The sequence below is a fragment of the Kogia breviceps genome, chromosome 8 (assembly GCF_026419965.1).
Source record: "Kogia breviceps isolate mKogBre1 chromosome 8, mKogBre1 haplotype 1, whole genome shotgun sequence".
In the NCBI taxonomy this organism is placed as follows: domain Eukaryota; kingdom Metazoa; phylum Chordata; class Mammalia; order Artiodactyla; family Physeteridae; genus Kogia; species Kogia breviceps.
Genome location: NC_081317.1, coordinates 52,616,888 through 52,639,219, shown reverse-complemented (window position 1 = coordinate 52,639,219; position 22,332 = coordinate 52,616,888). Strand labels below are relative to the sequence as shown.

The 22,332-nt window shown below is 37.5% G+C and overlaps 1 protein-coding gene and 1 pseudogene across 1 annotated transcript; one reads left to right on the top strand and one right to left on the bottom strand.

The window, feature by feature from the left end:
• The first annotated feature begins 6,639 nt into the window (after positions 1 to 6,639).
• Positions 6,640 to 6,763, top strand: LOC131762071 (U2 spliceosomal RNA; annotated as a pseudogene).
• A 13,333-nt stretch (positions 6,764 to 20,096) lies between these two features.
• Positions 20,097 to 20,591, bottom strand: IFNE (interferon epsilon). The gene has a single exon (XM_059071383.2). It carries the CDS (start codon positions 20,589 to 20,591, stop codon positions 20,097 to 20,099), a length of 495 nt encoding a protein of 164 aa, XP_058927366.1.
• Between the last annotated feature and the right edge of the window lie 1,741 nt (positions 20,592 to 22,332).

The window sequence follows — 22,332 nt, the reverse complement described above, 5'->3', positions numbered from 1 at the left end:
ATACATATGCATGTATCCATTCTCCTCCAGACTCCCCTCCCACCCAGGATGCCACATAACATGGAGCAGAGTTCCCTGTGCTATACAGTAGGTCCTTGTTTGTTATCCATTTTATTTTTTTTAAGGGTTTTTAAAATAGGACTTGAGTGAAAGCACTTAATTTTTTTATACAGCAGATTCTTATTAGTTATCTATTTTATACATATTAGTATATACATGTCAATCCCAATCTCCCAATTCATCCCCCCACCCCACCCCCCACCTGCTTTCCCACGTTGGTGTCCCTACATTTGTTCTCTACATCTGCGTCTCTATTTCTGCCTTGCAAACCGGGTCACCTGTACCATTTTTCTAGATTCCACAGCGTTAATGTACGATATCTGTTTTTCTCTGTCTGACTTACTTCACTCAATATGACAATCTCTAGGTCCACCCATGTTGCTGCAAATGGCATTATTTCATTCTTTTTAATAGCTGAGTAATATTCCATTGTATGTATATACCACATCTTCTTTATCCATCCCTCAGTCGATGGACATTTAGGTTGCTTCCATGTCTTCGGTATTGTCAACAGTGCTGCAATGAACATGGGGGTGCATGTATCCTTTTGGGCCATGCTTTTCTCCAGATATGTGCCAGGGTCATATGGTAGCTCTATTTTTAGTTTTTTAAGGAACTTCCATACTGTTCTCCATAGTGGCTGTACCAATTTACATTCCCACCAACAGTGTAGAAGGGTTCCCTTCTCTCCACACCCTCTCCAGCATTTATTGTTTGTGGATTTTTTGATGATAGCCATTTTGACTGGTGTGAGGTGATATCTCATTGTAGTTTGGATTTGTAGTTCTCTAATGATTAGTGATGTTGAACATCTTTTCATGTGCCTCTTGGCCATCTGTATGTCTTCTTTGGAGAAATGTCTATTTAGGTCTTCTGCCATTTTTTGATTGGGTTCCTTGTTTTGATGATATTAAGCCTCATGAGCTGTTTGGAAATTTTGGACACTAATCCCTTGTCAGTCACATCATTTGCAAATACTTTGTCCTAATCTTGGGTTGTCTTTTCATTTTGTTTATGGTTTCCTTTGCTGTGAAAAAGCTTTTGAGTTTAATTAGGTCCCATTTATTTTTGTTTTTATTTCCATTATTCTGGGAGATGGACTGAAAAAGATATTGCTGAGATTTATATCAAAGAGAGTTCTACCTATGTTTTCCTCTAGGAGTTTTATAGTGTCCAGTCTCACATTTAGGTATTTAATCCATCTTGAGCTTATTTTTGTGTATGGTGTTAAAGAATGATCTAATTTCATTTTTTTACATATAGCTGTCCAGTTTTCCCAGCACTATTTGTTGAAGAGACTATTTTTCCACCATTGTGTAGTCTTGCCTCCTTTGTCATAGCTTAATTGGTCATAGGTGCATGGGTGTATTTCTGGGCTTTCTATCTTGTTCCATTCATCTATATTTCTATTTTTGTGCCAGTACCATACTATTTTGATGACTATAGCTTTGTAGTATAGTCTGAAGTCAGGGAGCATGATTCTTCCAGCTCTACTTTGCTTTCTCAAGATTGCTTTGGCTATTTGGGGTCTTTTGTGTCTCCACACAAATTTCAAGATTTTTTTGTTCTAGTTCTATGAAAAATGCCATTGGTAATTTGATAGGGATTACATTGAATCTGTAGATTGCCTTCGGTAGTATAGTCATTTTGACAATATTGATTCTTCCAATCCACAAGCATGGTATATCTTCCATCTGTTAGTGTCTTCTTTGATTTCTTTCATCAGCTTCTTATAGTTTTCAGAGTATAGGTCTTTTGTTTCCTTAGGTAGGTTTATTCCTAGGTATTTTATTCTTTTTGATGCAATAGTAAATGGGATTGTTTCTTGAATTTCTCTTTCTGATCTTTTGTTGTTAGAGTATAGAAATGCAACAGATTTCTGTGTATTAATTTTGTAACCTGCAACTTTACCAAATTCATTGATGAGCTCTAGTGGTTTTCTGGTAGCATCTTTAGGACCTTCTATGTATAGTATCATGTAATCTGGAAACAGTGACAGTTTAACTTCTTCTTTTCCAATTTGGATTCCTTTTATTTCTCTTTCTTCTCTGATTGCCATAGCTAGAACTTTCAAAACTATGTTGAATAAAAGTGGCGAAGGTGGACATCCTTGTCTTGCTCCTGATCTTACAGAAAATGCCTTCAGCTTTTCACCATTGAGTATGATGTTGGCTGTAGGTTTGTCATATATGACCTTTATTATGTTGAGGTAGATTCCCTCTATGCCCACTTTCTGGAGAGTTTTTATCATAAACCGGTGCTGAATTTTGTCAAAAGATTTTTCTGCATCTATTGAGATGATCATATGGTTTTTATTCTTCAATTTGTTGATGTGGGGTATCATACTTATTGATTTGAGAATATTGAAAAATCCTTGCATCCCTGGGATAAATCCCACTTGATCATGGTGTATGATCCTTTTAATGTATTGTTGGATTTGGATTGCTAGTATTTGTTGAGGGTTTTTGCATCTATGTTAATCAGTGATATTGCTCTGTAATTTTCTTTTATTTTGTGGTATCTTTATCTGGTTTTGGTATCAGAATGATGGTGGCCTCATAGAATGAGTTTGGGAGTTTTCCTTCCTCTGCAATTTTTTGGAACAGTTTCAGAAGGGTAGGTGTTAGCTCTCCTCTAAATGTTTGATAGAATTTGCCTGTGAAGCCATCAGGTCTGGTACTTCTGTTTTCTGGGAGTTTTAAAAATCACAGGTTCAATTTCAGTGCTTCTGATTGGTCTGTTCATATTTTCTCTTTCTTCCTGGTTCAGTATTGGGAGACTGTACCTTTGTAAAAATTTGTCCATTTCTTCCAGGTTGTCCGTTTTATTGGTATACAGTTGCTTGTAGTATTCTCTTATGATCCTTTGTATTTCTGTAGTGTCAGTTGTAACTTCTCCTTTTTCATTTCATTTTACTGATTTGAGTTCTCTCCCTTTTTACTTTTTTTATTTTTTTTATTTTTTTGTGGTACGCAGGCCTCTCACTGCTGTGGCCTCTCCCATTGCGGAGCACAGGCTCAGCGGCCATGGCTCACAGGCCCAGCCACTCCGTGGCACTTGGGATCCTCCCAGACCGGGGCACGAACTCGCGTCCCCTGCAACGGCAGGCGGACCCCCAACCACTGCGCCACCAGGGAAGCCCTCTCCCTTTTTTCTTGATGAGTCTGGTTAAAGGTTTATCAATTTTGTTTATTTTTTCAAAAAACCAGCTTTTCGTTTCATTGATCTGTGTTATTGTTTTCTTTGTCTCTATTTCATTTACTTCTGTTCTGATCTTCATGACTTCTTTCCTTCTACTAACTTTAGGTTTTGTTTGTTCTTCTTTCTCTAGTTGCTTTAGGTGTTAAGTTGAGGTTATTATTTGAGATTCTTTTTTTAAAATTTATTTATTTTTGGCTGTGTTGGGTCTTTGTTCTGTGCGAGGGCTTTCTCTAGTTGTGGCAAGCAGGGGCCACTCTTCATTGCTTTGTGCGGGCTTCTCACTATCGCGGCCTCTCTGTTGCGGAGCACAGGCTCCAGACGTGCAGGCTCAGTAGTTGTGGCTCATGGGCCTAGTTGCTTCGCAGCATGTGGGATCTTCCCAGACCAGGGCTCGAACCCGTGTTCCCTGCATTAGCAGGCAGATTCTCAACCACTGTGCCACCAAGGAAGCCCTGAGATTCTTCTCATTTCCTGAGGTAAGCCTGTATTGCTATAAACTTCCTTCTTAGAACACTTTTGCTGCATCCCATAGGTTTTGGATCATTGTGCTTCCATTTTCACTCGTGTCTAGGAATTTAGGATTTCCTCTTCAATTTCTTCAGTGATCCTTTGGTTGTTTAGTAGCATATTGTTTAGTCTCCATGTGTTTGTGTCTTTATAGTTTTTTTCTTGTAGTTTATTTCTAACCTCATAGTGTTGTGATCAGAAAAGATGCTTGATATGATTTCAATTTTCTTAAATTTACTGAGGCTTGCCTTGTGGCCCAGCATGTGGAGAGTGTTCCATGTGCACTTGAGAAAGCAGTCTGCTGCTTTTGGATGGAATACTCTGTAAATATCAATTAAGTCCATTTGGTCTAATGTGTCATTTAAGGCCTGTGTTTCCTTATTGATTTTCTGTCTGGATGATTTGTCCATTGATGAAAGTGGGGTGTTACAGTCCCCCACTATTATTGTGCTACTGTCGATTTCTCCCATTTTAGATGTTAGTACTTGTCTTATATATTGAGGTGCTCCTATGCTGGATGCATATATATTTACAATTGTTATATCGTCTTTTTGGATTGATCCCTTGATCATTATGTAGTGTCCTTCTTTGTCTCTTACAGCAGTCTTTATTTTAAAGTCTATTTCGTCTGAAATGAGCATTGCTACTCCACCTTTCCTATGATTTCCATTTGCATGGAATGCCTTCTTCCATCTCCTCATTTTCAGTCTGTATGTGTCTCTAGGTCTGAGGTGGGTCTCTTGTAGGCAGCATATATACAGGTTTTCTCTGTGTATCCACTCAGCCAGTCTATGTCTTTTGGTTGGAGCATTTAATCCATCTACATTTAAGGTAATTATTGATATGTATGCTCCTATTACCATTTTCTAATTGTTTTGGGTTTGTTCTCATAGGTCTTTTTCTTCTCTTGTGTTTCCTGCCTTGAGAAATTCCTTTACTATTTGTTGCAAAGCTGGTCTGGTGTTGCTGAATTCTCTTAGCTTTTGCTTGTCTGTAAAGCTTTTGATTTCTCCATCAAATCTGAATGAGAGCCTTGCTGGGTAGAATATTCTTGGTTGTAGGTTCTTTCCTTTCATCACTTTAAATATATGGTGCCACTCCTTTCTGGTTTGCAGAGTTTCTGCTGAGAAATTAGCTGATAACCTTATGGGAGTTCCCTTGTATGTTATTTGTTGTTCTTCCCTTGTTGCTTTCAGTATTTTTTCTTTGTCTTTAATTTTTGCCAGTTTGATTACTGTGTGTCTTGGCATGTTCCTCCTTGGGTTTATCATGCCTGGGAATCTCTGCACTTCCTGGACTTGGCTGACTGTTTCCTTTCTCATGTTAGGGAGGAGTTCAGCTATTATCTCTTCAAATACTTTCTCAGGTCCTTTCTCTCTTCTCCTTCTGGGACTCCTACAATGAGAATGTTGTTGCATTTAATGTTGTCCTAGACGTCTCTTAGGCTGTCTTCATTTCTTTTCATTCTTTTTTCTTTATTCTGTTCCATGGCAGTGATTTCCACCATTCTGTCTTCCAGGTCATTTACCTGTTCTTCTGCCTCAGTTATTCTGCTATTGATTCCTTCTAGTGTATTTTTCATTTCAGTTCATCTCTGTTTGTTCTTTAGTTCTTCTAGTTCTTTGTTAAACATTCCCTGCCTCTTCTCAATCACTGCCTCCATTCTTTTTCCAAGATCATGGATCATCTTCACTATCATTATTCTGAATTCCTTTTCTGGAAGGTTGCCTATCTCCACTTCATTTAGTTGTTTTTCTGGGGTTTTATCTTGTTCCTTCATCTGGGACATAATCCTTTGCCTTTTCATTTTTTCTAACTTTCTGTGATTGTTGTTTTCGTTCTGCAGGTTGCAGGATTATAGTTCTTCTTGCTTCTGCTGTCTACCCTCTGGTGGATGAGACTATCCAAGAGGCTTGTGCAAGCTTCCTGATGGGAGGGGCCAGTGGTGGGTATAGCTGGGTCTTGCTCTGGTAGGCAGGGCTATGCTCAGTGAAACTTTAATCCACTTGTCTGCTGATGGGTGGGGCTGTTTTTCCTCCCTGTTAGTTCTTTGGCCTGAGGTGACCCAGCACTGGAGCCTACAGGCTATATGGTGGGGCTAGTGGTGGCCTCTGGGAGGGCTCATGCCAATGGGTACTTCCCAGAACTGCTGCTGCCAGTGTCCTTGTCCCTGCAATGAGCCACAGCCACCTGCTGCCTATGCAGGAGACCCTCCAACACTAGCAGGTAGGTTTGATTCAGTCTCCTATGGGGTCACTGCTCCTTTCCCTTGGTCCTGGTGCACACAGGACTTTGTATGTGCCCTCCAAGAGTGGAGTCTCTGTTTCCCCAAGTCCTGTGCAAGTTCTGCAGTCAACTCCCACTGACCTTCAAAGTCAGATTCCCTGGGGACTCCTAGTCCCCTTGCCAGACTCCTAAGCTGGGAATCCTGACGAGGGGCTCAGAACCTTCACTCCAGTGGGAGAACTTCTGTGGTATAATTGTTCTCCAATTTGTGGGTCGCCCACCCAGGGGGTAAGGGGTTTGATTTTATAGTGATTGCACCCCTCCTACTGTCTCACTGCAGCTTCTCCTTTGTCTTTGGATGTGGGGTATCTTCCTGTTGATGCTTGTTCAGCCGTTAGCTGTGATTTTGGTGCTCTTACAAGAGGAGGTGAGCACACATCCTTCTACTCCGCCATCTTGAACCAATCTCCTCTGCTTGTTTTTAAGGGGAATATTTCATTAAAATTCTACCTTAAAGCTGTTTTCCTGGAATGTATCTAAATTGGGGGTTTCAATTTGAACCAGTAGAGGGCAGAATAACATTAGTCATAGAAGGCACTTGCTTACCGTGTCAACAGTAAGCAAATAAATTAAGTCCAGGTATTCATCGCTTCTCGGCCTTTTGGCTAAGATCAAGTGAAGTCCAGGTATTCATATGTCTTAGTGCATTTGGTTAGTTAACCTAACACCATGTTATGTTCATCTTTAATCAACACAATTAAGACTTTTTTTTTTACCAGCAGTCAGCCATCCAAATATACTTCTTAGCAAAGAGAAACCAGAGGACAAAGATATGTTATTAAAATCAGAATGGAAAAAATTCCAGAACTTCCCTTAAATTATATTGGATGCCTGATATGGTCAGATTACATAGTATATAACAACACAGGCTGACATAGCCATTTTAAAGCTTACCTTTTCCTCTTCATTTTTATATTATTTACTTATTCTAGATTTCTGTAAATATATTTAATTTTTTAATACAATGGCACTTGGAAGATTTTTGTACAATTTTTTTCTAAGTTGGTTACCATAATTGATAAGGCAACCAGTAACATGGATTTTTGATCCAACTACTGGGAACAATTCAAAACAATCTATTCATCAGTATTTAACATGAGAAAAATAAACTTTCATCTCAAATATTTTGATGTGATATTTGTAAAAAAAAAGAAAAAGAAATTATATGCATCTTTAAAAATCCCAACCTATGAGAAATAAACAGAAACATGAGAATAATATCAAGCAGCTTTCTTTATAAACAGGAGAAATGATAAACTGGAATACAGGCATACCTCAGAGATCTTGCAGGTTCAGTTTCAGACCACTGCAATAAAGTCAATATTGCAATAAAGTCAATATTGCAATAAAGTGAGTCACACAAATTTTTTGGTTTCCCAGTGCATCTAAGTTATGTTTATATTATACTGTAGTCTATTAAGTGTGCAATAACATTTTATGTCTAAGAAAATGATGCACATACCTAAATTAAAAAATACTTTATTGCTAAAAATGCTAACCATCATCTGAGCCTTCAGTAAGTCATAATTTGTGCAATAATTTGTGTAACATCAAAGATCACTGATCATGAATCACCATAACAAATATAATAATAATGAAAAAGTTTGAAATATTGTGAGAATTACCAAAATATGACACAGAGACACAAAGTTTGAAAAATGGTGCTGACAGACTTGCTCAACACCGGGTTGTCACAAATCTTCCATTTGTAAAAAATGCATTATCTGTGAAGCACAATAAAAAAGATATGCCTGTATTCTTCCTAAAACTTAGGTAAAAGACAACAATGACTACCTCCCTTCTAGTATTTAACATTGTGGTGGAATAATAATGATAAATATGAAGCAAACAAAAGGAAGCAAAATTATTATAGTAAGTAGAAAATACAGTTCCTTAAGGTAAAAGATTACTTTGAGCCCTATTAATGAACACTCCACCATAAGTCTAACCACTCTGAGTCCTCTATCACCATGGATTTGTTTTGCCAATTTCTCAACTTCTTATAAATGAAAATACACTTCAGATACTTTATTTATATCTAGCTTTTTCACTCAATGCTATGCCTGTGAAATCATCCATATTGGTTTTGTGTATCAATAATTCATTGTTTTCATTGTTATGTACTATGTTTTTTAAATAGATCAATATATATGTGACAATTTAGTATTAATGTATTTTTGCTTTCTTTGGCATGTGTAGGGGCTACTATGATTACGGCTTCTGTGAGCATACTTGTACATTTCTTTTGGTGGATCTAAGCAATAATTTCTATTGGATATATGCCCAGGAGTGGAGTGGCTTTGTCACAGGGTATATACATGCTTATCTTTATAGAATCTACCAAACACTTTTCAAAAGTTTTAATAATTTATACTCCCATCATCAACAATTGTATGTCAGTATTTTAAATTTTTTAATTTAATATTTTTAGTTTTAGCTGTTCTGGTGTGTGTGTTGTGGTATGAGATTCTGGCTTTAATCTACCTCCCATGAGCAGTCACGATGTTGATCACTTTTTTCAAGTTTATCGATGGTTTGGATATCTTCTTCTGTGAAGTACAGTTTATATCTTCTTCTGTGAAGTGCAGTTTCACAAAGTGTGAAGATACTTTCTCATTTTCTTGTTGATACTGAAATATGTATTTTAAAAATTTGCAAGAAAGCTACAGATGTAAATAAGCTAGAGATGCAAGTAAATTCATAATCTTCTGAGTTTTTTTAACCTGGTTAGTCTGGCAACATCACAATGGTCTTTTGGATTGCTGCAGGATCCTTCTGAGTTAATAAGAGTTTTGTTGTAGGTTCATACTTCCTTCAGGTAAGAGATCTTGGCTAATTCTGTACCAGAAGCCCTTTTCTCAATGTCTTTCTTCCCTAACTTGCATCCCAGAAGTTCTTCCTTCATGTTAATTTCATCCAAGAGCATCCCTTCTGATTGGAACAGATACATGTAGAGACATTTCTGCTGTAACTTATTCAACAATTGCTGGAAGTGCTAAAGGTAAGTTTGAAGCAAGATATTGAGTTAGAGAAATCCTTTTTAGTGAAAATATTTGCTCTAAAGAGAAAATAAGTTAATACCAAGAGGTGCAGAAATATAGATCCAAGATCTAGAATAGTGCTGGAGGAAACAATCAGGATGTACTTTATTAATCCATAAACTACTATGAAAAACCATATAGTAAAGAAAAAAATCAGCATTCAGAAGTCAGTTACTTACTCTTATTTAAAGCTATATCAATGGTTTTATTCATTAAATGAGAAACATATTAAATTTTTCATATTTATATATTATCAGGAAAATATTTTTATCCAAATTCTGTCTGTTCCACCTTCACCTTTTAATAGAGTCCAGTGAAGTGGTTCCTCCATACTGTCCCTGGTGATACAAAGTCAGGAGTCATCTTCATGTACCAACTTTGGGAGACTGAGCTAAGACAAGCCCCTTTTTTTTCAGAAAAACAGAAATACTGGACACAATTTAAAAGAGTCAATTTTAAACACATAGCTAAGAAAAAAAAAGGGGAAAGATACCTAGGTTCCAAAAATTAAAATGGAGTTTACAGATCTCATTTCTACCCTCCATTCCATCATATCCCACTCTCTAGGAATAATGAGACATTAGTTTTCCCCAGTGTAATCATTCTTATTCCTTAATTAGCTTTTTCATTCAACATCATTCAATATGTTATGAACAAGCTTGGATTTAGGTGACTATTCTTTACCTAAATGAATTTAATTGCTGTGTAGTATTCCATAATATGAGGGGATCAGTGTTTACTTAACCAATCCTCTATAATAGCACATTAATTTGACTACAATTCCCTTTTATATAAATAGGGCTGCTATAAATAAATTCATATTCATATTTGGGCAGGGGTATGGACAGAATATTTCTGTAATATAAGTACCTAGAAATGCACTTGGTGAGTACAGTGGTTCAAAAATTTTGGTAATTTTTACCAAATTAATTACTGATTTTTTAAAAATTTTATGTTTCTACTGTGTATAGGTGTGGGCTCTTACCCCAACCATCACCAAGCTATCTTGTTCTTTATCATATTTTTCATTTATATGAAAAATCCATGAGCACTAGGAAGGCTCATTATTTGGCAAATGTATATTATCTACTTGTAGCTATTACTGCTTTTGAAAATTACCTCAATATTTCTTGCTTACGTTGCTGTTGGTTTAAACTTTTGAGCTCTTTTTATATTGAAAATATTATTCTATTGCATGTTTTAAGATTTTTTAAAGTCTTTAAATTTTCTTGATAGTTCTGTATTGAAGAGACTTTTGTTTTTAATTCACGTATTAAAATGTGTTGCTCATTTCCTTTTAGCCTTGTGTTTCACATCACTCAGGAAGAGCTTTCCTATCTGAAAATTTAAAAACTTTTTATATACACATTTCTTTTAGTATTTAATAGGTTTGTTTTTGTTTCATATATTTATAACCATAACCATTCAGTGATTTATTATACTAACTTAACAGCTGGATGACCTGAGACACAGAGATGCAGAGTAATATGCTCATGGCCACAAAGCAGTGTATGGCAAAGCTGGTATTGAAACCCAGGTGATCTGCCTTCAGAGCCAACCCTCTTATTGCCTCTTATTCTGTATACATCAAATTTCATTTTGTGTACTGTGGGAGATTTGCAATCTAATTTTTCCCCCAGATATCCTATTTTCCCAACAATATTTATTGCATCAGTCAAGCTTTCCCCATTTAGTTTAAAAACAACCATTATTCAATGATCAGTTCTCATATATACATGAGTATGCAAGGAATCTTAAAGCAGTTTTGTTTATTTTTGTGCCAGTATCAACTTTAAAAATTCCAATTAAAAACATTTTCTTTCTCTTTAAATAAAAAGTTACATATGTCTCAACAAAAAAAAATGTTTTTTGCAAAGTCATATGAAAATGCAATTCAGATCGTTTTGGGACTCAAAACCCAGAACAAAACTTCTTAAAATCCATCATTTCCAGGCTCTTCCATCTGGATTCTGCTCACCCCATTCTGTACCCTATTTCTCCAGCCCCTGCACTGCAGAACCCCTTAAGATATTTTCTCTTTACCTCTCTTTCTAAATCCCTGGAGACCCTCTTCTTCAAATCTTCTCTGACTACATGGAAATTTGCCCATTTTTTGATTCATGCCACTGCTTTTCTGGATCCATTCTTCTATCCGTCTCCCAATGTTTTCTTCCTTTATATTATGAAAGTTGCTCTGTATTTTTTCTGGGACAATTTCTGCATCCCTTTCTATATTTTATAAATACACATAATGCAGCAGACCAAAAGACCAAAAACCAAGCAAGGAGATGTACAATCTTTCTTAGAGAGTACCTGAGGGGAGAGGTTGTAAATACTCATTCATTTTTTACTTTGCTCTTGTTAATATTTCAACGTATATGAATTTGTATATAGCTTGTATCATATATTTAAATAAATAAATAAAAAGAGGACTTGGAGCGGATGAGGGAGAAGGGCAAGGAGGTATACAGATGATTCTCACAGCTACCACTGCTCAGGGTGCTTGAGGTAATTCTGGCAGTCATCGTGGAAGGTGGGATCCTGGTCCCCTTCTCTTCAGAGGACATGGCATGGACCCCAGTTTCTATGGCCCGATCTCTACTCTTGAGAACAGATCCCTGAGTGTTATTCTCAATAGCACTGCAATAGTTAAGTTACCCTTCTTAACCCTGGGGTACCAAACCATATTGCTTATGTGGGTACCAGAAAGAGTCAACATTCACCCCCATATGGAGAGACCCAGGGTCTCCTTCTTTATTCTTTAATTTTCCTTATTTCTTTAATTTTTTAGCAAGTTTTTTAATGGATAGGAAGCCCCTCCTGATTTCCACCCTGATATCCTGCCAGAGGCTATATTCACTTACTTTCATTTACAGGCTTACTCCTTGGAAGGTCCTCTAACCTTCCAATCTTGGTTCCTCTCTGCTCAGGAGGAGCCCCTCCTTCCTCCCTCTCCTGCCCCTAATACATCTCCAGCTGTCCACCTGTTGATGAGGTCCAGTGAGGAAATTTTCCATCCAGGTCTTATCCCAAATAGCATTAGATCCACTGTGCCTCAAGGCTGAACATCTGCTGGAGCTACTCACAGAGGACACAGTGGCCTGGTCTTTTGTCCATGGCTGACTATCTTCCATCAGCTTCTGAGGGAATCTGGTCCTTCCTATTCTCCAGGCATAAGAGAAGCAAGATTCTCTTTTGGTACAGAAACTGAGGTCACCTTCTTGCATAGATTATTATACCCCAGAGTCTGAGCCCAGCTCAGGGAGAATTGAGGCTCAAGCAGAGCAAGTACCCTGGTAGTGGTGTATCTATTTCTTCAAAAATATGTTACTAGGTATGGGTTTCACAGTTTACTCAATGTTTATTCAGGATATATCATCATCTGAATTGCCTTAATATATTTATATAATAAATGTATTATTTTTTCCTTATGTACTGAAGATGCCTAGCTTGAGCTTAACTAGTGTTGTCCTTGGATTCATACCAGTGTGCCTTGTGTCAAGGGTCTTAGAGTGGGCTCACAGGGTTCCATTTGCATGAGATGACAAGGGAGCTTCTAAGAAGAACACATCCTGAGGACCACAACCTGGTCCAATCACAGTAATTCTGCTTGGGAGTAGAAGGTCAGCTTTGACAAAGCCATGGGGCTTGACACTAGGATCTCCGGTGGCCCAACCCTTATAACCACACCCCCGAATGCTGTGAGAGAGAAGGACAGTTAGTGTTTTTTGTTTTCATTTGACTTTTTATTTTTAATATGTCAGGCATTAGTTGCACAAGACAACACATGACAATCTGAGAAAAATGCTTTGGGGAAGAAATCTTTCCTCGGGAATCTTATACTCTATTCCATGTGTATATAATGCCACATGTGGTTTTTGATGTTCAAGGCCTCAGATATGACCCCAAGTGCTCCAGGGAACTTTGTGCCTAGAACATACAGCATGAACCTACTGATGGAAATTCTAACATCCTTTTTCCATGGGACCCTTGATCTGGTATCTTCTGAGACAATTTCCCTGTAGAATGCTACAACGGAATCCCTGATATGTCCAAACTCATCTCTTTGCCCTTCTAATTTCAATCCATGGTAGAAATCCACTTAGCTAGAGGCATTTGGGGGACATTTCTGTTACTTTATTTATTTCAGCTCCTGAACACTATCCCACCCATAGAGAGTGTGTCCTCTTTCCCCTACCCCTCTACTAGACAAAAATGGGGACTTCAAGGTATTTTTCCTGTAATAGCACAATTTGCTCTGGAAATATGCTTATTTTCTTCCCAGTTCCATCCAGCCCTTTTCTCCTCCACTTGTCCCTCCCTCCCAAGGAGTGACAATGGATTAGGAGATGTTACTTTAAAAATGTTTGTTATACTGACTAATATACCAGCTAGAATTCAGTTCTTAATGCTCTCAAACTAACTCTGTTTTGATCAGATTGATAACCACCTTGTTCATCTGACATGAACCCAAATGAATCTCTGTTATTTAGAATAATTAAATTTCTCCCAGGGATCCATGCCTTATTTATAGTACAAGGCTTATACTGAAACTTAACTTGGAATAAATTTCACTAAAACAATGTGCACTTAGCTCTCTTACACAGAAAAAGTTACATGATTTATGGGTCAAAGGAACCTGCCTTTTGTTCTATTCAAACTTGCTCCACTGTTGCTAAGAGGTACACATCTCCACTTTCAGTGAAGAAAACTTAGCTGAACAGGTTTCCACACTTCTAAGAAGCTGGATTCCTCTTGCATTTAAGGTAAACCCATGGGACTGTTTTGGTGTTATGATCCCTTTCTTGAATACCTGCAATGTGACTCTGGCTATTTATCTCTAAATATTCATTACATGCTGGCTATCTCCTGCCTATCCATAATGTTTCAAGAATACAATCCAAAGAAATGAGGAAAAACTGCCATCAAGTCTTCACTAATAGTTGGTAGAAAAACTGATCCAGTGACCACCCACTCTGGACAATAACAAGTTGCCTTTTGAATAGAACAATGGGAAGAGTGTTACACCTTACACAACTATAAAATTGAGCCATTTATACCATTTCCATGTATTGTCTTCATAATTTTTCCAACATATTAAGCTTTCTATAAACTGAACAAAAATTTTAAGTTGGTACCAGTGGTTTCTATACTACTTGGCAGTTGAAGGCACAAGTAACCATCACCCGGCTGACAGGGATCAAAGGCCCAGGAAGGGTGAATTCAGAAAAGGATTGTCTAAGAAGACCAGAACAATCAGAAGAGAGGCTCCTGCCCTACATATCATGCCATTACTTTATTATGCCCTTAATATACAAGGTTAAAAACCACCCTTTCAACAGAGAAAGATAGATACTTCACTTTTTACTCCAAGAAATAGCTCATCCAAATATCCCATCCAAGAAAAGTAGAGAAACTGAAAAACAAAAATAAAAACTTTACCCCTTGGCAGACACAGGTAAATAAGAACTTTCTCATCTCTAGACAGAGTCTCCTCACATATACAACTGTCCGTGACAATATGGTACTGACATATCCCTTCTTTAATACATTTTAAATTTCTTCATTCATTCAATATTTAGATTGTCCCTGTTATGTGCTCAGGTAAAGACTTAAGAAGTCATTTGCCTACTGTGAAGTAGGTCACACTTTAGTTGAAAGAAAGAGAAGTAATTGATTATAGTACAATGTAGTTTGTGACATGGTAAGAGTTGTGATCTGCAGGGGCACAAACAGATTCAGAGAAATCAGACTGTAGGGGCTTTCAGTGAAGGGAAAATCTTTAAGCGAGTCATAAATAGCAAGAATGAGATATTAACACATATTAGAAAAAGGATATGTACCAGGCCAAAGAAAATGTGAGTTTGGGTTTTCTATGGCCCTAAAGGGAAGTTCTATATGCTATGCTATTGGAGTTCAGGTGCTGAGAAAGCAGACTTTGAGACAAAAATTACCATACAAGGAGTTTATTAGGGAGTACTATGGGACCAACACTTAAGGGAAGAGAAGCAGGAGGATTGAGACAGAGAATGTTGAGTTGCAGTGCAGTCACAAAGTAGCCTTGGCCAATTAGAGTGAGGCGCTCTGAAGCTGGGATGACCCTTCTGAGGTGGAGTGAGGGGTATGAGTCTTTATACCTCTACATCGACCAGTCATTGAATACAGGCAGACTCCAGGAAAAGGGAGAAAACATGGGCTAAATGCCAAAAGTAATTCCAGGGGTTCCTTAAAAAACTACAAATAGAACTACCATACGACCCAGCAATCCCACTACTGGGCATATACCCTGAGAAAACCATAATTCAAAAAGAGTCATGTACCAAAATGTTCATTGCAGCTCTATTTACGATAGCCAGGACATGGAAGCAACGTAAGTGTCCATCAACAGATGAATGGATAAAGAAGATGTGGCACATATATACAATGGAATACTACTCAGCCATAAAAAGAAATGAAACTGAGTTATTTGTAATGAGGTGGATAGACCTGGAGTCTGTCATACAGAGTGAAGTAAGTCAGAAGGAGAAAAACAAATACCATATGCTAACACATATATATAGAATCTAAGAAAAAAAAATGTCATGAAGAGATTAGTGATAGGACGGGAATAAAACACAGACCGACTAGAGCATGGACTTGAGGATATGGGGAGGGGGAAGGGTAAGATGTGACGAAGTGAGAGAGTGGCAGGGACATATATACACTACCAAATGTAAATTAGATAGCTAGTGGGAAGCTGCCGAATAGCACAGGGAGATCACCTCTGTGCTTTGTGATCACCTGGAGGGGTGGGATAGGGAGGGTGGGAGGGAGGGTGACGCAAGAGGGAAGAGATATGGGAACATATATATATGTATAACTGATTCACTTTGTTGTGAAGGAGAAACTAACACACTATTGTAAAACAGTTATACTCCAATAAAGATGTTTAAAAAAAAAGTAATTCCAGGAATGAACCCCAAATCTCTTTATTTACCAAACATCTATATGTCTCAATAGAGATTATTGAATCACCCATCTTTCACCCTGGAATCCTCTGTCTTTCAGAACTGTGGTTTCCTTTGTGTCTACAACATATTCTTTGTCCAATCAATTACTGCTATAGTTGTAGTTTTGATTTCACTTAACCACAGGCATGAGAAACAGAAACTCTTACAGAAAGAAACTTGGTTTGGATCATTTTCCTTAAAAGGCAGTTATTGTTATGGGGTGTAACTGGGATATTACAGCTTCTTTAAGAGGGAAAAAAGCCATTTAATCTGCTGCTGATAAAAGGCAGTGACAGAAAAAAACTATCCTTACCAACTACCTCCTATCTATAAGATGCCCATTTCTCTCCAGGTACTGTGGGAAAATATGAGATCAGTAACTTCAAGGAGACCATGCTTTCATCTGTTATAAAAGTCTACCTTGGTTATCAAAAAATAGGGATGTGGTTAATACTGTGTAGTCACAAGACCAACAGCATCAACTTCATCTAGGAATTGTTAGAAATGCCAATACTTAGTCCCCATCACAGACCTATTAGATCAGAAACAGTGGGGGTTGAGTCATGTGATCTGTGCTTTAACAATCTCTCTAGATGATTCTGATGTGCTGGAGGTGGGGCTTAATTTACTGCACATGATAAGCATATTAAGCCAAATGTCTACAAGAGGCCATATTTGTTCTTTTTAAAAATATTTGTATTTACGTATTTATTTATATTCTGGCCACCCCATGCGGCACGTGGGATCTTAGTTCCGTGACCAGGGATTGAACCTGTGCCCCCTGCAGTGGAAGTGTGGAGTCCTTACCACTGGACCGCCAGGGAAGTCCCTATTTGTTATTTTCTTAATTTCAAAAATAAAATTATTTTATTTTTCCTGGTTCCAAAATGAATCCATATTCATAACAGAAGTATTTAATCTGAAAAGTATAAGAGAATGGAAATTCTATCACCCAGATAGCACCGCTGTGAACATTTCAATGCATTTCTTTTCAGACATTTTCATGCATATTTTATTTGGAAAAAATACAATACTGTACTTGTTATTTAGTAACTCGTGTTTTTGATTTAGTAATCTTTAGCTCAGGACATGTAGATGTAACAATGATAATTCAGATGACTCAGCCTGCGAGTACAAATGAACTTGCCTTTACTCTGAGCTCACCCATGCATTACTAGCAGGGTGTCTAGTCTTTTAAAGTATTTCTCTTCCTCAATATCTCCAAGCTTAGAACTCTGGTTTTAAAGTTTTAAAAGGGTACATATATTTAAAAGCAAGCAATTTTTAGTTTGTATTATGCAGTTAAAACAGTTATACAAGCAGGATGTCAACTTAAGCTAAATATTTGGGGAAACATTAGCATGTAAAGTACTGGTTCTAGCTTCTAAATATGAGTATCATCTGCTGTAAGTTTCCACTTGGCAGCTTCTCCATTCTGTTCACCTTAGTTCTGAAGAAAAAAATGTCTGGGGGAGAAAATATCCTTTCTGTAATTCAAGACTGTGAGAGTACGTGAACTTGAATAAGGAAAGCCAGGAGCAAATTATTATCATGACTGTCATCATTATATTTCCCAGTGATATTGCACAATGTTGTTCAGGTTTGTGGTGACTAGAATACAACGCAGGCTTTCAAGGCGCACAGACTTGGGAGGAAATTTTGCTCTGTCATTTGCTAGCTCTGTGGCTTGCTGCGTTACTTTGAGCAAGTTACGTACTTGACTTTTAAAGTCTTGTTCTCCTCACCTGAGGAAGGAATAACAGAAACTACGGTGCAAGATTAACTAGAGAACTGAATAACATGCTAAATGATGGACTTGGTTCTGAATGGTTCCTGGTTTAAAGAAAACAACAAAAATTCAAGACATGAGAAGCAAATAACCTGTAAACACAGCTGAGTCTGATAAATACTTCTCCTTTCTCCACTTCCCTACCTCTGTGTGAACCTGAAGGTAAGTAGGTCAACCCGTGGGCTGAAAATGTGAAGACAACAAAGACTTCCTCCTGACTGCCCAGCCTCTGCTTCCTCACCCTCTTCCACTACTGCAGCTGACCCTGCCTCAGTCTCAGGATCCCATTCGGTTCCTCCTCGTTCCTTTCAATCCAAATCTGGAAGCACTGGCCAATAGTTAATATACTTACATTAATTAAACTGAAATGGAATATGTTCCTCAGCAAGCTTTTACAGCCAGTGATAACTTTTAACTAGAATTATACAATGAATCTGAAGCAGAACATGACATAAAGTAGTAGAATGAACACCAGATTTTTGGGCCACGGCTATGCTTCTCACATTGGGCAAAAGTTGCTGTGACTGTGGGAAAGCTAACAAGCCTCAGCGACCTTCAGTTTTTCTGGCCTCATATTTGTTCCATGACGATTTTGGGGAGCTCCTGGGTGGAAGAGCTGGAATCCCTTCATCACCAGCATCTCCTCTTGTTTGGCATGAGTGCCCTTCTATCCAGCTCTCCTCCCATCTAGCCCTCCTCTGGGCCACCCCAAGGGCAGGCTGGCTCAGTCCTGTTTCTTCTAACCTTCACCAAATACTTCCTTTCACCAACAAGACTCCTCCAAGTATATTTCTGATTACTGTGACTTGTTAGATATATTTTATTATTTTAATGTGTAACATTCAAATGGCTAAAAGTTAAAATACAAAAATATGCTGTAAATCCTCTTCCACCCTGTTGTCCTCCCTTAGTTTCTCTCTCTACCCCACTCCACCAAATACAGGTTATCATCATTGTAATTTATTCCTTGTATATTATTTTAGTCATACCTAAGTAAAGTCAAATATAAAATGTGTTTTACATTTTAATCTCAAATGTAGCATTTTATATATACAGTCTGCATCTTGCTTTTTTTTTTTTTCAGTATAGGAAGAGCACCAATTCTTTCCTCCAGCTGAATAGTTTTCTTTGTGTGAATATGACTTAACTATCTCTAACTGGAAGGATCTGGGTGATTTTCTGTCTTTTGACATTATATATAACATTGCAATGAATAATACTGTATGTAAGTCATTTCACATGGATGCAAGTATTTTTATCCACTTGATGGATAAAAGACTATATGCATCTGTAATTTTAATAGATTTCACCAAATTGCCTCCACAGTGATCATGCCAATTTCCAGGACTCTGGCAAATTATAAGAGCATCCCTCCCCAAAGTCTCCATAAGAGTGTTTTTAAAACTGAACTCAGTGGTTTCATCTATCTGATAGGTTATAAATGGCACGTTAGTCACTTTTAATTTCTATTTTTTCTTATTATGCATGAGGTTGAACCTCTTTTCATGCATTTATGTTTTCCTCTGCAAACTGCTTGCTCATGTCCTTTGGCTTTACTTCTATTGTGTCACCTGTAACAAATATTCAGTGTGTGATGATATTTTCAGATCTTGCAATACAAATTATTACTAGCATTTCTCATTGCTCCTACCAATTTCTGGCAAATAAAGAAATCATTGGGATGGATATTCTATGATAAGGAAAGTATTATAGTGGAGACATATTTCATTATATCTACTTGACCAACTTTTATGAAAATATACCCATTTGAAGAACAATTATGAAATATTAATGACTCATTTCAACTCATAAAAATTTCAGATTGATAGAAAATACAAAGTGACATTACAAAATAAAAACACTTGTAGTCAATGTGCATCATCTTAAAGCACAGACCAATATATTGGTCTGTATTTTATATATATATATATATATATATATATATATATATATATATATATATATATATACACGCACACACACACACACACACACACACACACACACACACACACACAACCAAAGCAATACTACCATTTTAAAACAAAAAGAAATAATAGTGTCTGGAGAAATCCTACCACCCCTCCACCTACCCTATGCTTTTAAAGCCTGCAGTTGGCTCTTCCTCCACATGGTTCAAGTTTCCATTCCTTGTTTGCTCAGCTTTCCTGTGAGTCAGAACACAAAGAACAGACACCAGTTGATTTCTACTTGGATAATGGTTCAGACACAGGTGCTATAGTCCTGGTTTTCCAGATAATCACATATCCTTTGGAAATATATTTTAACCTGTAATCTAAGGTTCTCACTGCCCAAGGTGTCTCTTTTCTTCTCTGCTTGCAGTCTCATGAGCACTTCTAGATATTTCAGCTGTTGATGAAGTTCAATGAGGAGCTTCTCCATGTGGCTTTCCTCCCAACCATTCAGAGAAATAATTGCCCTGAAGAGGTTGAAGATCTGCTGAAGCATCTCATGAAGAATGGCCAGTGCTTGTCCTTTCTGGTACTGGTGAGGATTCACAGAGTTCTGGGGAAGCAGGAAGTTTTTCCTGTGTGGTAGACACTGCTGAATTGAAGAGGTCTGCAATTTATTCAAGAGTTTTAAACTCTCTCTGTTCACTCTCTTTTGTTGGAAAAGAAGCAGTTTCAGCTCTCTGGAGCAGACAGAGGAAGAAGCCAACAGCACCAACACAATTTCAAAGAAAGGCTTATTATTCATGGTGAAGGTCAAATACTCCACTTATCTCTGTACAAGACTTGATAAGGCTCCAACTCTAGTGACTATATGTCTTTCGTGCATCTCAGATTATTCTGGAAGGGGATCTCTTTTGCAGTTTTGTTTCTAATACTGTCATTTCTCAAAGTTTACACGTTAGGTTTTCTGGTTCCCTTTTCATACTGTTCATGGGACATTTCCTCCACTTTCCCCATTGTGTTGGCTGTTTGAGGAAGTAATCAGAAGAATTTGTTTTCTTTGTATGTGTTCATTGAGACAATTACAGACCAGTCATCCAAAATGATTTTCTATTACTCTCATTATTTATTACACACAAAGTTTCACTTAACACAATATGCTTTCTAAATATTTAGTCATTTGGTCAAGCTTATTAAAGTTCTTTTATTGAGAGTAAATGTTTCTTCTTAAAGTAGTAGTCTTTCATGGAGTTATATGAATCAGAGGCTTAGCAGCACCTGTAAGGCACTCAGGGGCAAACATTAAACAACAAAAATTTAACTGAGTAAAATTAAAGGTCAAACTGGCTCCACCAAGCTGTAGAAAAGGAAAGGTTTTTAAAGGTAGAAAGGGGGCAGAAAAAAAGGAAATTATTAGCAAAAAATGTATTGTTTCAGGCAAGGTTGCCTTCCTAAGGGGAATGGAGGGGCCTATACGACAGACTACCTCACTAGCGCTAACCAAGTAATTCTAGGTTGACTGATTAAAGGTTACATTCCTGGGCTGTTGAAACGGCAATTAAGTTAAATATTAAGTCTTGGTTTACTGACATGGGGCTTAGCACAAGTAACTCCATTTTGGGTCTACTGTCTCCTTTTTAACACTACTAAATTTAAAACCTCAAGTAGAAATTTAAATTTGCACAAATCCTTGAGCAAATTAATCTTAAGATATGTATCAGTAATCTTAAATTGTTTTGTGTCCTACCCAAGCAGTTTAACATCTAAGATTCTAGCCTATGGAAGTGATATAAAAGGGAAAATATTAGCAAAAGAAGGTCATTAAAAAATTATTGCAGTTGCAGAATATTAGAGATAGCCTATAGGTCCAACAACAGGTGAATGGTTAAATAAATGTTGGTAAATCCACATAATGAAATGCTATGTATATACACTACCAAACGAAGGGTGGATATCTAGTGGGAAACAGCCACATGGCACAGGGAGATCAGCTAGGTGGTTTGTGACCACCTAGAGGGGTGGGATAGGGAGGGTGGGAGGGAGGGAGACACAAGAGGGAAGAGATATGGGAACATATGTATACGTATAACTGATTCACTTTGTTGTAAAGCAGAAACTAACACACCATTGTAAAGCAATTATGCTCCAATAAAGATGTTAAAAAAATAACCATTATAAATGATAAAAATTATACATGAAAAGAGTTTGGGAGCAGTTGGTTAGTCTATATTCCCTAGGGTACCAATAACTATGGTAAATCAATGTGACTAGTTTACATCAGTAATGCTTCTTGAATTACAAATTCCCAGTTCCATATCTAAGTCCTCCAGAATAAACTCCCAATCACCCTTCTGATCTTAGATAAAATTGCTCCAAATGTAGTATGAGGGAACCTGAATTCCAAATAAAGTTAATGATGCGCTATTCCCTTAATATAGCTAGACTTTGTGTGTGTGTGTGTGTGTGTGTGTGTGTGTGTGTGTGTGTGTGTGTATTAATGATATTTTCTCTCTCTGAAACATCACTTGTTGCCTCCTTCACTCCCA

Bases quoted from the DNA above. Each gene is read 5' to 3' on its own strand.
- IFNE (XM_059071383.2), bottom strand. From the start codon at position 20,591: ATGAATAATAAGCCTTTCTTTGAAATTGTGTTGGTGCTGTTGGCTTCT.